This window comes from Excalfactoria chinensis, chromosome 1, assembly GCF_039878825.1.
Source record: "Excalfactoria chinensis isolate bCotChi1 chromosome 1, bCotChi1.hap2, whole genome shotgun sequence".
NCBI lineage: Eukaryota > Metazoa > Chordata > Aves > Galliformes > Phasianidae > Excalfactoria > Excalfactoria chinensis.
In genome coordinates this window covers 106452599-106467934 of record NC_092825.1, presented here as the reverse complement: position 1 = coordinate 106467934, position 15336 = coordinate 106452599, and the positions used below count along the sequence as shown (strand labels likewise).

At 43.3% G+C, this 15336-nt stretch overlaps 1 protein-coding gene across 1 annotated transcript in view; it reads right to left on the bottom strand.

Moving 5' to 3' along the window:
* Positions 1-1486, bottom strand: part of MED14 (mediator complex subunit 14) — a 35741-nt gene extending 34255 nt beyond the window's left edge. The window contains exon 1 of the mRNA XM_072351072.1: positions 1096-1486. Within this exon, the coding sequence (XP_072207173.1) occupies positions 1096-1277 (182 nt within the window). The 5' untranslated portion in view covers positions 1278-1486. The remainder of the gene's footprint in view (positions 1-1095) is intronic.
* Between the last annotated feature and the right edge of the window lie 13850 nt (positions 1487-15336).

Below are 15336 nucleotides of genomic sequence, written 5' to 3'. Positions count from 1 at the left end.
CAAATTCACCCTTTATGGAGAGATACAGTAGAAAAATGTAGCTCACTCCACTTTTAGAGGAGACACCACAAGCTTAAAATCTTACTTGGTGAATCAGAGTACCTAAAGCATCCTTCAACTCTTCTTCACACCACTTGTCTTAGTTCGTACCTCAACTATACACTCAAGTCTAAACAACCAGTTCTACACCATAAAACAAACATACAAGACATCACAGACAATTGCTCCTAAAAGAGCATGTACAAAATCATTTAGTGACCATAGGTATCATAAACATACAGCAGAGACTTTTCACTGGCATTTTGGAAGTCTTCTCAAGACAAAGTAAAATTCCTTGTCCTTTCTATAATTTGAGTGCTCTTAACCTCAAGTCAAGCAAAACTCTGCTTGCATACTTACCACATATGGAGTTTCACAAGAAAATACACATGCCTTCCCGCCCACCAATTGCTCCATAAGAGATTTCATATAAATACACAATCTCCCCAAGAATCTTTATTTAAACAAACAAAAAGGTGCACACTTATTCATTGACAGGATGCTTACAGGAAAGCTTTTCATGGCCTTTTTTTTTCCCCCTTGCAATTTCAAGCAAAACCTTCGCACAAGAGACTGTGAGTACAGCAGTCTCCTGTTTTCCCCTCAGAAGCACTCAATTGGTAATTCAGGTACTGTGTAGGTAACTTCAGGAGTTGCAGCCCTTGAAAACAACTGAGTTTGTCCACTTTTCATTGACATGTATTCTGAGGCCAGTACAAGCACTACAGGTGGGCTTTCTGCCAGGCACTGAACTAGAGCACTGACTACAACATCTTACATCCATCCGCTCTCCACTCCCCAGCCTTTTCCCCTTTTTATGACAGGGGGCTCGTTAGCTTCCACTAGGCCCCGGAACACAACCCTTAGAGGGGCAAAGCCACACGAATGTGGCCTTTTGTCCGGGCAGGAGCCAAGGAAGGTGCAACCACCTCCCCACGCTCCAACTCGGCTCTGGGTCAGGCCTCAGAGAGTCCTCCTCACCGCCGGGCTGCGACACGAGCAGGGAAAAGAGGCGTGAGAGCAGGCCAAGGCGGGCAGGGGGTGGGGGGCACTCACAGGTCTGCCAGCACGGTCAGCTCGGCGTAGGTCCGGTGCAGTAGAAAGTCGATCAGGGTGCTGAGCCGGTAGCCGGGGCTGGCGGCGGCTGTCACTGCGCCGGGTGCCGGCGGGGCTGGGGCTGACGCGGGGCCCCCGCCGGCCGGCACCAGCTGGTTGCTCTCCAGCTGCACTGGCGCCATGGCGGCGGCGGCGCCTCAACCCCAGGCAGGATCGGCTCAGCGGCCCGGGGATGCCGGCACGCTGCCGGCGTCGCCGGGACACAGCCCGGCTCGGCCCGCAGGGAGGACGCCGGGCAACGGCGGGCAGCGGTAGGGAACGGGCCGAGCAGCGCTCAGAACTCACTGGGCGCAGGGGCTGCCGCCATGTTGGGGGCACGGGACCGGAAGCGAACAGCTCCGGCGGACCGGAAAGAGAACCTTTCCGGCAGAGCTGAAGGGAGAGCGGGTTGGGAGGCGGAGCCGAGCTGGAGGGGCGGGGTGGAGGGGTGGTGGGGCGGTGGGGCGGTGGGGCGGTGGGGGATGCGGTTGCATAAGGGGGAAGGTTGCGGGGGCTGAGCTGCACGCTGAGGGGAAATGGCACTACGTAGGGAACATGCAAGGGAAAAGGGCTGGAGCTGCCCGCCCGCCCGCTCGCGAGAAGCAGCTATGGGGTCAGCCGTTGTGTCTGGGTCGTGCTGTAAGAGTAGTGAGGAGCGGCAGCCTGCGTTGGCGTCGGGGTGAGCTCATGCGTGGCTCATAAGCTGGGACATGGGAGGCATTCCTAAAGAGCAGAGGGAAGCTGGAGGTGGACTTGGGCGTATTTCTCTCATCCGGAGTAACCGACGTTCCTGGAAGGGAACGGGGAGCGTCTGTAACAACCGAGGTGGGGTTTTTGTGTACTGGTTACCAAAGGGCACGGCGTAAGGAAGGGAACGGTGTGAATCCCCATGTGTTTTGTGCTACGGTTCACACCAGTATTAAATCATACATTCCTGGCGCGTGGCTACAAGCAAATCCCCCAAACAGATACAGTACAAGGTCACAAAGTTTAAAAGATGAAGTTACGCTGGTTTCGTAAAACTTAAAATATCTTTTGTTGATCTCATTCCAGGGGGAAAGAAAGCAATAAAAGGAAACGCTTTTTCGGAGTGAGAAATGGGTACTCAACCATCCAGAAATAAATAGGCGTCTATGCCAGTGGCAGAGAGTCCGTTCTATACCAAGAGGGAGTGTTTGTTGTGCTGGGTTGACAGGGAACAGCTTCACTCCCTGTAACCTCTGTGAAGCTCAGGGCAACGTACCAGCTGCTGCTGCTGGAGCCTGCACCGGCTGTGACACTGCTGCAGCAGAAGGCTGGTTGTGAGGTGACTGCTTTGCTCCAGAGGAGAGTTGTGCCAGCTAGCTTGGTGCTGTGCTCTGCCAAAGAGAAGTTTGCCGGCTGCTTGAGTGGCAGTGGGATGAAACCTGCAGTGGGTAAACACTGCTGGTTGGATGGGAATTCTTTACTCATAAAATCTGAATAATGAGTTTAGAACTAAGTTTTATTCTCTCCTTCCTCCCCCCTGTACGTGTGAGATAAATGTCTACACTGTGCTGTTACAAAAAAAAGTAACTGAATTATGAAGAATGGAAGAATTAATACCATCTGGACTGTATTGTGGACCTACTGTAGGGAACCTGCTTTAGTAGGGGGTTGGACTAGATGATCTCCAGAGATCTCTTCCAACTCCTACAGTCCTGTGATGCAGATAATTGTTGCTCACTCAATGTAAGGTCTTGCATGTATGCATTCTGAATGTGTGACAGCCTTCTTTTCCCCTCCTATATGTGTGATTAAATGTGTACCCATTTTATGGCCATCTAGTTGCACTGCTGAAGATAATTCCAGTGTACATGAACTGGAATGTGATTTGGCTACGTATTATGAGAACTATATCTTAGAAATGCAAGCTTTAAGTTGTTGTTGTTTTTTCCCTCTTCCCATCTTTTCTCTCGCAGTTTAGTCCAGAATAAAATTCCCATTGATTTTGAGACTTAGCTTTTGAAAAGGCATGTGGAAATTGCTGGGATGCAATTTTGTTGTGATACAATTTGACTTCGCCCCTCCGTGGGCTGTTCCTGCAGTACTCTGCTCTAGGCTTAGTGAATCCTGGGAGGGGCTGAAGGAAGCTGCCTTTGCCTACTTTGCTTGGAGAAGTTAATCAGAACCGCTGCAGGGATCATGCTGAGCTGTCCTCACATGGCTGCTTAAGAAACAAGGGAGCTCTTGATACTGCTTTCAAGGAAAGGAAGAGCAGCCACGGAGAATGTTCAGAAGGTCAAGGCTTACACATTGTGTGCAGACAATTCTGATACTGGGAGACTGCAAGATTTGTTGTTTCAACAGTTGGAGATGAGTATAAGGTGTTTGATAAATGAGACTGGCCTAAATATTATTCATGGAAAAAAGAAATCCATATACATGTGTTTTTGCTTCTTGTTGCCTTTCCGAGGTTGGCAGCGCTGCCTGTTTTTGTATAAGCACTTCTAAGACGGATAAGCATTGTATCTAAATTCAAAAGCCTGGCTTAAAGAAATTGGAAACAGGTTTCAGAAGCTTATTGTGGTGGCAAAGGCACCACCTGGGAGGAAGAAAGCAAAGGCTGTGGGGATTACGGGGAAGAGTACCAGGATGTTTGAGGGAGAGAACACTGCGCAGTGCTCTGATATAGACCTGACAAATTATATAGCTGTTAGGGAGACAATAGATAAACTCTGTATAACTTACAGTTCTCCATAAGCTTGACAGACTGAATTTGGATGTATTGAGTTGAAATAAAAGACAACAAATCTTCAGTTCTGAGTGGAGCTATTGGTTCCTGCCATCTTGAAGGTACTCGGTTTCTTAACACATAAGTGAAAAATGGTATATTGAGTTGTGGGCTGTGGCTGTGGACTCTGAGTTGGACCTGCAGTCATTATATAGGTGAGTTTGTTGCATGTAGATAAGAAAATGTTTTAAATTAACGTTTCAAGATAAGCAGCACTCTAGATACAATTCTCCAAATAACAAAATGGACTCCTGATATCAGATAATGGTGTGTTTAAGCAGAACAGTAAAGCAGAAGCAATGAAAATGGCTAAAAATTAATCCAAATAGTATTCTTAGGTACAGTTGCATGTGTTTGGGGAGACATTGATTGGGAATTACTGAATTTTGCACTTTGCTACAGTAAGAGGATAATTCAGCATAAAATATGACCTGATTTTATCTGTCAGGTTTGGCTTATATTTCTGTGTGTAGTCAATCAAGAACAGTTGAAGTCTTTCTATAGAGTCTTGTTACTGTGATTATAGTCATTTACTGAAGCTTCTAAATCTGCTGTTGAACACTTTTTAAAATCAGTGAAATTTTAGCAATCCCAGCTTACTACTGCACTTCTCTACTGGCTCTTTGCTAAGGAAGAGTTGGGTCCATTTATGGGGAGGAAAAGGTTGGCTGTGTTCACGGGGGTTTTTCAATTAAAGACAGACTTCTGTATTGTCATTTGTATTCATTCTCACGATTGAGCAGTTTTCAGTCTTTCTCCATGTAAAGCCAACAGCACATTTTCTAGTAGTAACCGTACAAAACCAGACCTGCTCGGTCCTATGTACGCAGTTGTCTCCCACCTTTCTTGCAGACCAGACAAACCTCACACACTCAGCTGTGCACCGTTGAGACCTGTGTCCAGCACTGCCACCTGATGTGCAGGGCACAGTCTGCTGCTGCACTTAGCTTGTTGCTCAGCCTTGCTTGGCTTCCTGGCCCTGGAGCACAGGAGAGGTCACCTTGTTGGTGCAAGGCAACCAACAGGAATGCCTGGCAGGAAAGCCTGCTGGGCACACAGGGAAAATGAAGCTATGCTCTTGCAGAGCATTGCAGCCTGTCCCATAGTGCAGCAGAACAGTCCAGAAACAACCACTGTGGTCTCATACCCCACAGAGCAAGCACCTGAAAGACACGAGGAAGCATCTCCCAGTGGAGGGAAAGTTTAATTCTGCTTGGCTAGGCACGTTTGTCCTCCTACTGCCCCCAGAATAGCTGTTGTAACTCACTGATTAGTCTGACTTAAAGGAGGTTTGTGCTTCTGGGACAGAAATACCCAATCCTCCCTCAAGTACTGCCATTTTTTTTTTCCAGTGCAGACAACACCAAGGAATCAGAACATCACATTCTCCTTCCAACATTATTATTAATATTCTGTGTGACTCCAGGCAAATGATTTCCTCTCTGTGCCTCAACTTTCTCATTTATGAAACAATGACAATAATGATTGCAAATAATATTTATTCAAGCATACAGGTAGACATTTGGTATTGGTTCATTGTTGCCATCATGGTGAGCCTAGAAGCCCAGTTTCAGATGGGGATTTGTTGGTCACACAAAGCTTGTTGTTATTTTGTCACTGAGCTAACTGTGATAGAGCTGGAGGGAAGGACTGTGGGTGACTTCAGATTTCTTGTTAATTTATAAAATACTGTCTGACATTTAGCAGTATTATATCAAAATGCCTGTATAAATTATGAAGACTAGATGTGGCTTTGAGCAACCTGGTCTAGTGAGAAGTATCCCTGCCTATTGCAGGGTGTTGGAATTAGATGATCCTGTAGGTCCCTTCCAACCCAAATTGTTCTATGAATAATAACATTTTCATCACTTCTATCCTTTTCAGAAGACTTTTCAGAAAACATTCTTTTCATGAGATCCCAAATATAGCACCAATTGTAGTGCTGCGTATTGTGAAGTTACAATGCTTCTGCTTTGTGTTCAATGAAAGTTTAAGTACGTATTTAAATTCAGAGAAGATAACATGCAGCACTATACATTAAGCACATTCCAGTCGCCAAAAAAGTTGAGTCTCTTCTGTTAGAGCATTTGCATGAATATATAAGTTTTTTGGCCGTGATAGAAGTCCAGTTGAAAAATATTGATGAGCTTGTACTCACAAAATAGGGAAGAACAAACAAATGACTTTATGGCTTACATTTGTATCAGTGATTATGTTATCCTTTGATAATTCAGTACTCTATGACACACATCACTGGTTTGTGGCCGTGCAGGGCTGTTGGACTTACAGTAAAGCATTCTTTGCAAAAGACTATTTGTGTGTGTTACAGGAAGAGGCTTATGGCTGGTTACTGTACAAGTGCTTTTCTCACTTTATTAGAACAGGTACAGAGGGAACAAATCCTTGGAAAAAAAAAAGTTTTTAGATAAGTTATTTCTCTTTTCTGATGTATTATGTTCATATAATTTAGTTTGTCAACTGTTTTTGGAACAGTAGAAAGTATACAGTAGCAGACTGAAAGTTTTTTGGCAGTCACTTATGCTTTGTGAAACAGTGTGCCACTGTGAGATAGAGCATCTCTTGTACAGGGTGTAGTAAAGTACCCTACAGTTCTAATTATATGTTGTGAACAACCCAAGAAAAGAAACATTCTCCAAGTCATAAAATAGAATCATTGATTTGATTTGAATTTACAAAAGTCCCCTTTCTTATAATAGCCCAAACATGGGTTATTTTTTAAATGCCGAACATAGCCGTATTCGTTTGAGATTTCTGGGCTTCTTTATTAACACTATTGATATTCACTGTAAATTTTTAATTGGTTTGTCTCTGTCGGACTAGAACTAAATGTAGCTGAAGGCCTCATTATCTCCAAAAGAGTGTATTTTCATCTTTGTTATTCAGTTAATTAGAACACAATTTACTACTTCAGCTGCACAAACTGCGTTTTTCTGTGAGTAAAAAATGCTTTGTTCACACGTAACTCTGACATAGGAGTGAAACTGTAGCATCCATTCTAGACCCCACATCTCTGAAAAGCTAACGAAGGAGAAAGAGTCCCTGATCTAGCTCGTGGCAGTGAGGTGATGAATTGCACTGCTCAGTCACTGCCTTGAAATAGTTGACAACGTCATCTATAACCTGTGATTTCTCCCTGTTTAACACTTCCTCACTCTTACTCACTGATTTTGAAAAACTACACCTATGCAGGAAAAATGCAAAGTGAGCGCTTATTTCAACAAGAAAGTACTTTGGGCAAAAAGGTTTTGTTTGCACAAACACCTAAGGAGATGGAGACACTAGCAGGGAAGTTGATCTGATTAGTCATACCCAGTGGGAGAAGGACTGCAGCTGTGAGGTATTCTGTCCTAAACTTAGAAATCGCTCAATTGTATTTAACTGCTGCTGGCTACTGCATTCAGACAGTGCAAATACTCATGCCCTTCTAAGACAAGGGTATCAGAACATGCTTAATTGCTATGTAGATCTGCAGCTGTGGTCAGATAGTGTTTAAATGCTGGCCCTTACACTTACTCAAAATAAAGACGTACATAGAGAATATGCCCGAGCCATTCCTTACTCAGAGTTTGGGATGTGAATGGACAGGCTGCCCGAGAGGTTGTGGAGTCTCCTTCTCAGGAAATGTTCAAGACTCACCTGGACTTGTACCTGTGCAGCCTGCTGTAGGGAGCCTGCTTTGGCAGGGAGGTTGGACTACTAGAAGTTCCTTCCAGCCCCCACAGTTCTGTGATTCTGTGATTTCTAGGGTAGGACGGTGTACAAGAATCACAGAATGGCCTGAGTTCAAAAGGACCACAATCCTCATCTGGTTTCGCCCCCCCTGCCATATGCAGGATCGCCAACAACCAGACCAAACTGCCCAGAGCCACATCCAGCCTGGCCTTGAATGCCTCCGGGGATGGGGTATCTGCAACCTCCTTTGGCAACCTGTTCCAGTGCGTCACCACCCTCTGTGTGAAAATCTTCCTCCTAATATTTAACCTAAACCTCCCCTGTCTTAGTTTAAAACCATTCCTTTCCATCACTCAGGGCTCAGTGCTTTGTGTGTGATGTTGAAGACAACCCCAAACCAGACCCTCTCTGTAGGGAGGATGCTGTAGCATCCTCCAGGTCCAGACTACAAGGCAGCATGGCGTCTAGAATTAGCTCTTTTTATTTTTTCCTTCTTCCTGAAAGCATAAATTAACACTGCTATAGAAGTTAGCAGAAAGTTATTTGAACTTCTGAACTCCTATCTCTGTCCAAGATGTCAGCTTTGACAAAAGGAATGTGGGAATGTGACTCCAGAAACCAAAGAGCTGATTACATGTTTAGTTGCTAACTTGGTGGACTGCCAGTGAATTCTGGATACTCTTCAATGAGAGATCTGTTCAAATTGAAAGAAAAGTGCAGTGAAAATGCAGAATATTACATTTGGAGCACTGAAGAAATACTTATTGTATCAGACCTATTATATCAAGCTAACGATTGCCTGTTCTGCTGGAGGGATATGCGTCGTGTTATGTGACATCAGGCAGCACCTATCTTGGTAATTGTTTAGGGATTCTCAAAAGAAAATAGAAGCACTTGTACAGTAGTGCTGAACTACACACTGAATAAATAATTTGGGGAGATGGCACCTCTATATGTCACATATTGGAACTGTTTCCTTCTGGTTTGAGAGCGTGACTGGAAAGACAAGCAACAGCAAAGCTATCTCTCTAGTGCCTCCGGAGCCAGACTTCTCAGTGCGACAGCTCAAAGTAAGGCTAAAAGAGGTGGGAAAAAAATGGTGTCTTTGTGCAGTGTATTTAGGACAAGCAAAGGAACATTCACAGCTAATTTTAAGCAGCCTTCAGAATGCAGTGTAACACCTTATTAACTCACTTGTATTTAATCCATTGCATTCTGATATTTTTAGAAGTCGTCGTGCAATTCAGCAGTACTTTCAGCCCATATCTTCCCTGCAGTGGAAGGCAACACTCTATTTCTTGTTTTAATTTAGAATTGGCTTTGACAATTGATTTAACTAAATTAATTTAGAAATGGCATTGAAAATGCCTACTTTTCATCCCTCTGCCCTTAATGTGGCATTTTTAAGTTGGCTGAATGTCTCTGTTGCAATTTAGGCTGAAGAGATCAAGGCCTACCTTCCCCACTTGCCTATGTTCTGATCCTCCTTAGCCTGATGAGAGTTTTGTCTACTTGAACCTCTTGTAATCTGAAACTATGGGAAGCTGAAGTCACCTTCATTGCCAGAGGGTTACCTCCCTTCATTGGATTGCAGTAATTTGAAAAGATCGGCTTTGAGTCTTTTGAAGATAGTGCTTCTTCCTTTGATACACAGTAGCTTATCATTTTTGACCACATGAAAACTTGAGGCACGCTCACGTGGAGTATAAACAGTCTTATTTTGTCTGCACATAGTTTTATCTTGATCCATTATCTCTCAGCCAATAGACTTACTTCGCTTTGGGCTGCCTCTAATGAGCAGCAAAGGAAAACAAAGTCCTCTAAGCCGTGGTTTCTCCTTGTTGTTACGTATTATCTAATCAGGGTTCTCTGGAACGGGCCTTTGGAAACTTATTCTCTGCAGAAGCTTATTGACTACATTTATCAGACAGTTTATTTAAAGTCTGCTCAGGAGCAGAGAGAAACCTACAGGGATCTTTGTTGATGACTTTTCTTTCTGAATCTACACTTAAAAATGTGCATTAAAAAAACCTCCCTCTAATACTACCTAGATAACAGAAATGCAGTATGTAAAAGACCACTGTACATGAGGTAGGTATTTAAAACAAGGTACAAGAATGTCCCAATGGATGGTTTCTGTGGGAAAATGGTCATTATTATTATTTTCAGTTGTAAATACTTGACATGACTGCTTGAGTATGGGAGAGCTTGGATTCTTTGCATGCTTTGAATTCTGTCTGATTTTGATGCCCAAATGAGCTGATGTGTACAACTGCACGGACAAAGGTGGTGGAGGTGTGTATGTGCATGGTATGCAGCAGCAGGAAGTTCTGAACTTGACCAGGGCCACTCTACTCTCTTACGATAGGGGTTATAAATCAAAGTATGCAGGAAGCTGAGAAGTAGCAAAGAGCAGAGAAACAAAAACACAGAGCTCACAAACTATCCCAAAGCAACTGATTTTCCAATGCAGAGCAGCTGCCACTTGGACTTTCTGACACCTGACTCCAAAGTCTCAGTGTGTCAGAAGACTCTCCCCGCTCTCCTCATGTTTTGAGGAGTCATCTGAGCCCTTTCTGTTGAAGACTGATCATCTGCTACTCACAAGAAAGGCAAATTAACACAATGCTGCATGCATGGTGCTGCATCAGGAAACCAACTTGCTACAGAACTGGGCTCTATTTATGATTGCAGTGAACCATGGGCAGAAACTCCTGACAAAGAAATTTTGGCTCAGAAAAAAAAGTGGCTTGTCATAGAAAAAAGGTAGAAAGATGGAGAAACTAAGAAACGGTAGGAAGGCAGATGAAGGTGAACTGATTTTAAATTGAGGAGGCAGAAATGTGTTCCGTAACTCGTCATGATTGATTGGAATGAGAACTAACTAGGGTCCTAATGAGGCCACTGGAGAACTATGGCTTAAGGACTCTCACAAAAAGGTGCTTTGTATTGAACCTATTGTTAGGACAAATGCCACTTTACAGTTCAGACCGTTTGTCTGCATGCATTCTGAATGTAAAAAGCTATAGTGAAAATGGGAAAGAAAGGTACTTCTGCTTAACCCATGAAGAGATGTACATCCTCTGGATGTGTGCATGCCACGTGTTCTTCAATCACAGCCTGACCATGAGAGGCTGCGGCAGAGCACATAATATCTCCATGTAATATGAAAGAAAGAAATGACAAAAGCATTTTCAGCACGTTGCTAGGAGAATGCATGTACATTCAGAAATGATTCTGATCAAAGGGAGAGCCTGTAGTTTCTGGTTCTATATCTATATCCATTGATCAAGAGAAAGGGAGGTGTCCTCGTGTTAGTTAGGGGAGGATGGTGCATCCAGTAGGGAGAAACTACTTATCTGAGATGGAGTAGGGAGAAGTCCTCTTTTGTTTTGAAAGAATGGGAACTGTGCTCATTGCTAAAAGGATCTTGCTTTATTTTCTTTTTATCTCTTTGTGTAGTCTGTTCTTTACATATTTAGAAAGTTATGTCTGTTCTGACCTTCTGTGTATCACAGCTCCTTTAGTTTCACTGAATCAAACCTGTTATTGAGCATAACACATTCAATGTCACAGTATACCTCATCTTTGACATGATGTGTCTTGGGGAAAGTGTTCTGCCTTGGTCTGAAGATATCAAAAGATGGAGCAGCCAAGATTTTACCTACAGTTTTGTTTCGGAAGGGAATCATACTTTAAATACTGTGCTGCTGCTAGCTCTGCTTTTGCACTCTTCCAATAGATGCCACAACAGGGGAGATCATATTTGATAATTACTGTTTTTCTGTGCTTCACATAATTACCCTAGCACTCCTAGAGACAGATGATCTTAGCAGTCTAGTGGTGTTGTGCCTTGAAGGGGGTCCCTATAATACTTCCTTGCCCTGGACTGTGGTAGAACATACCAGCTGGGTATAGAGGGGAAAGAAAATAAAATCTAAATGCATTACTGCATAGCTAAAACACTGAGGGTAAATTTCCTCCATCCTTAGGAGTCTAGATTTTACTCTCAACTAAGGACACCACTAATGGTGACAAACCGAGCTATAAAGGAGCACTTTCTATTGTGAAAAGGGTTCATCTTCCTTGCTCTTCACACTGATTCCTATGTGATCCTGACACCCTTGTGCTGATGTTCATGTTCTCTGGGGTGATTACTAACCCAGCTGAAAACTGTTCCTTTTTCACTTCTCTATATTTATTTTCTGCCAGTTCAGTGAGCTGAATTATCTCGGTGATGGGTAAGGTGAGTGTCAAATGTGCTACAAGGAAGCATGCTCAAGGAACAAAGGAATGGAATTAGGGGAAGGATGGAGGAAAAGAACAGGAAAAAGGAAAGAAGATGAAAGAACAGGATTGCTTCTTTCTATGACAGAAAGCCTTAAGATCATCTAAACTCACGTTGTCTAATTGCATCTTTAGGAAGCTAATTCCCGTAGATTTCCTGTGATGTCAATTCAGAAAAGGGATCTCCCTTAGGGAATGATTAAAAAGTAAGTGAAGGGGAGTAGCCTAATTTATACACATTGGTTAGGCAATGTAAATGTGCCTGTTCTTTACCGCAAAGATCACTGTGGGTGAAAGATTTAAAATGCATTTAATGACTAAATGACTCCATACCCAGAAAGCCAAAATAATGGTCTATAGATGAAGAAACAGTCTTCTGAGATCTCTAAAAGGCAGTCCCTAATGCCCTTACAACTACTGTTAGAAAGACCATGTAAATCCAGACAGTAGAGCATGAGCAACTACAGAACCACCAAGTAAATCAGCCAGCCTTCTTGTCTCAAGCAAGAAGGTTTGTCAGGCTGATGTTACTTGGAATTTGCTTAGTTTCTGACAGACGAGAAAACTGAGAACAACCTTCTGGTGTACAGCTTGTTTTCAGCAGCAGAGCTTCCCCTGCTGTTCCCTTCATGCCACCAATTCTAACTCTGTTTCTCTCTTGCTCTTCCCACTTCCACCATTATTTGTAAAAATCACTATTGAAAATGACCTACATAAATAAATAACTTGGATGAATAAGTTATGAGGGAGAGAATGAATGTGTGAGTGTGTGTAGGTGGATGACACAGAGCACCAGGCTGGTGGGAGCAGCAGGAGCTATCAGTTCTTTTGCTGTCAGCAGCAGAGCCTGGGAAGAGTAAGGTCATTAAGTTCTGATCGTGCAAGGTGCTGAGTGCCTTCTTCTTCTGTCATTTTTGGTAGTAATTGAAAGCTTTTCCGTACCTTGTCAGTAGAGGCTTTATGAAAGGAAGAAGAGGGCAGCAGCCTAAACCTCTGGTTTTCAGCTTTTGTTTTTTTCAGTTTGCAGATCCCTAAAGATTTTCCTCCTGTAATGAATCTCAACTGACTGACACAGGCTCACTTCTTGTAATTACTTTTCATGAAGCCTCTTAAAATTATCAGTGGACCCTCAGAGGCCTGGGCAACTGAATTGCTGCCTTTCAGATGCAGCAGCAAAACAACCCAGGAAAAACTTTCTTGCAAGAGCAAGGCTGGAAGTGTCAGTTCAGAGGCGGTATCGTTCGATACCAGTTGTACCCTCTCCAGTGCAATCTCTTCTCTGTGTGAGACACTAACCATTACATCCATCAGATGGCTAAGCCACTGGCCACTTGCCACACCACCCACCATTAGAACATGCTCAAACACAAAGTGAACTCTGCAGTGCAGAGGGGTATATTTCTCCCTTGGTAAGTCCACTTCTTGCCCCACAGATGAAATGTGTCCATTTTGCTGTGCTGTGGAGCAACACATGCTGGCCTCTTGGGAAGGAGCTGTTATGGGGGAACCCAATAATAGAGTATGCAGATTATCCACTGCCCTGAGAAGTACTGGAAAGGAAAACAGGCATTTTCAGTTTCTCAAAGGAATCAGAGTAGCAGCAGAGAGGAGGATAGAACATAAAGGATGATGAATTATTTGTTGCAGGCTGTGCTTTTGAAAAGATGTGATGTTCAGAATCCACTTCCACTTGAAACTTCACAATTCTATGTGCAGGAGCAGAGAATTAGAATAATAAAGCCTAGAATTCATAAATATGCTTATAACTCCGGTCAAATCAAAATCCTTCCAATGGTAAGAAAGGGGCACAGACTAACTTTCAGTCGTAGGTAGCACAGCCTCTACAGTTTGCTCTACAGTGATTGTTCTTAATCAACTCTTTATTCAGCTCTGAGACACCCTTAACATGTCAAGTAGGCCTGGCTCTCATCTGTCTGCTGTTGACAGCAGTCTAGGAGTGACTGAGTCTCGAGTTCATTGCAGATCTGTTTGTAAGCCCAAGGTTATCTGTATTACTGCAGGAAAAAAAAGATGGAGAGAATTAAAAATTTTGGCAGTGGCACCAGAAATCTCATTAATTGTGAATCTGGGAGTCCCCAATAATGAATGAACACCACTGCCGGGTGAGAGGCCATCGCCCTGCAGAAAATATTGCTTTATGCTGCCTGTTGACCGTTTGCATAACACCACTTATGGACTGCAATATATCCTTCCTCATCTTGGGCATTTTCTGTTTGTCTTCGCAGCATAATGTCTGGAAACAGTGGAAGAGGAAGTGAGCCTTGGCTGTAGGCTGAAATGGACAGCAGTAAAAATGCTGCCTTCTTAGGTACTGTGCGTGTTATCTTCTATTTGAACTCTCATTCAGGTGGCTAAGAGTAGAACTAATAAAATATCTATGTGAGCCCCACATCACATTTTGGAAAGAACTAGGCCACACAAGTAGTTAAGGCCTCACTGACAGTCAGTGGGCCAGCTCTTACAGAATATTGAGGTGGAAGACCCAGCTCTCACAGAATATTGAGGTGGAAGACCAAGCACCACACATATCAGAATTTCTAGAATGATGTATTCATAATTACTTAAGGTTCATGGTGTTTTAAGGGTAGGTGCCTAAGCTCACACGCACTTTTACAAACCTACCAAGTATGCATTTGTATGTGTAGGCGTCTCTTTCTGTTTCTGCCTAGTATGGCACTTAGTCTGAAAACAAAGCTTGCCATCCAGCTCCAGTCTAGAAACCTGTACAGTCGTGCTAGCGTGGCATGGCCTGTCAGCAGCGGGTGGTACAACTCAGATACACAATTCCTCAGCCAGAGCTGCAATTAGGTGACTGCACTTGGATACTTTAGAAATGCTACCTTTTCCGTCTAGAACAAAACAAATTATCAACCCACTCTGTCAGTGCTCTCTTCTCCTTTGGGTAAGGATTATCCTTATTTCATTGTGCTGAATACAGCATCAGTGGGAAATAACAGAGCTACTACTCAGCATTCTTTTCCAGATATATCGCTGTTAGCTTCCATGCGTGTTTCTCAGTTCTTGAATCTCAAAAAATAAAGCAAAAAACAAACAAAAAATTGAAAAGCAGAGATAACATTTTATTTCACACTTATTTGACTTTAAATAGTTCACACTGCCTCAGCCACCTTGCCTGATAATCAGAATAGCAATACGGAATAGTACGTGCTTCCCCTTTCACTCCGCTCTTTCCATCAGCACTGCAGTCCATTACCTAGAGTAACATCCTGCATACAGATTTTCTTTTTTCCTGCTATCTTTATTTCCTTTAAAGCAATTCTTTCTCCTTTTGTGAACTGAAAGACTTATAAACACCAACTAAGATTCGGTTAATATGCACAATGTGGACCAAACAGTATCCTGTACTGCTGCTCCACCCCATAGTCTTTTCTCTGAAAGAATTGGCTTTAACTGCAATTATATGCGTTATCTGTGTACATATTTAGAAA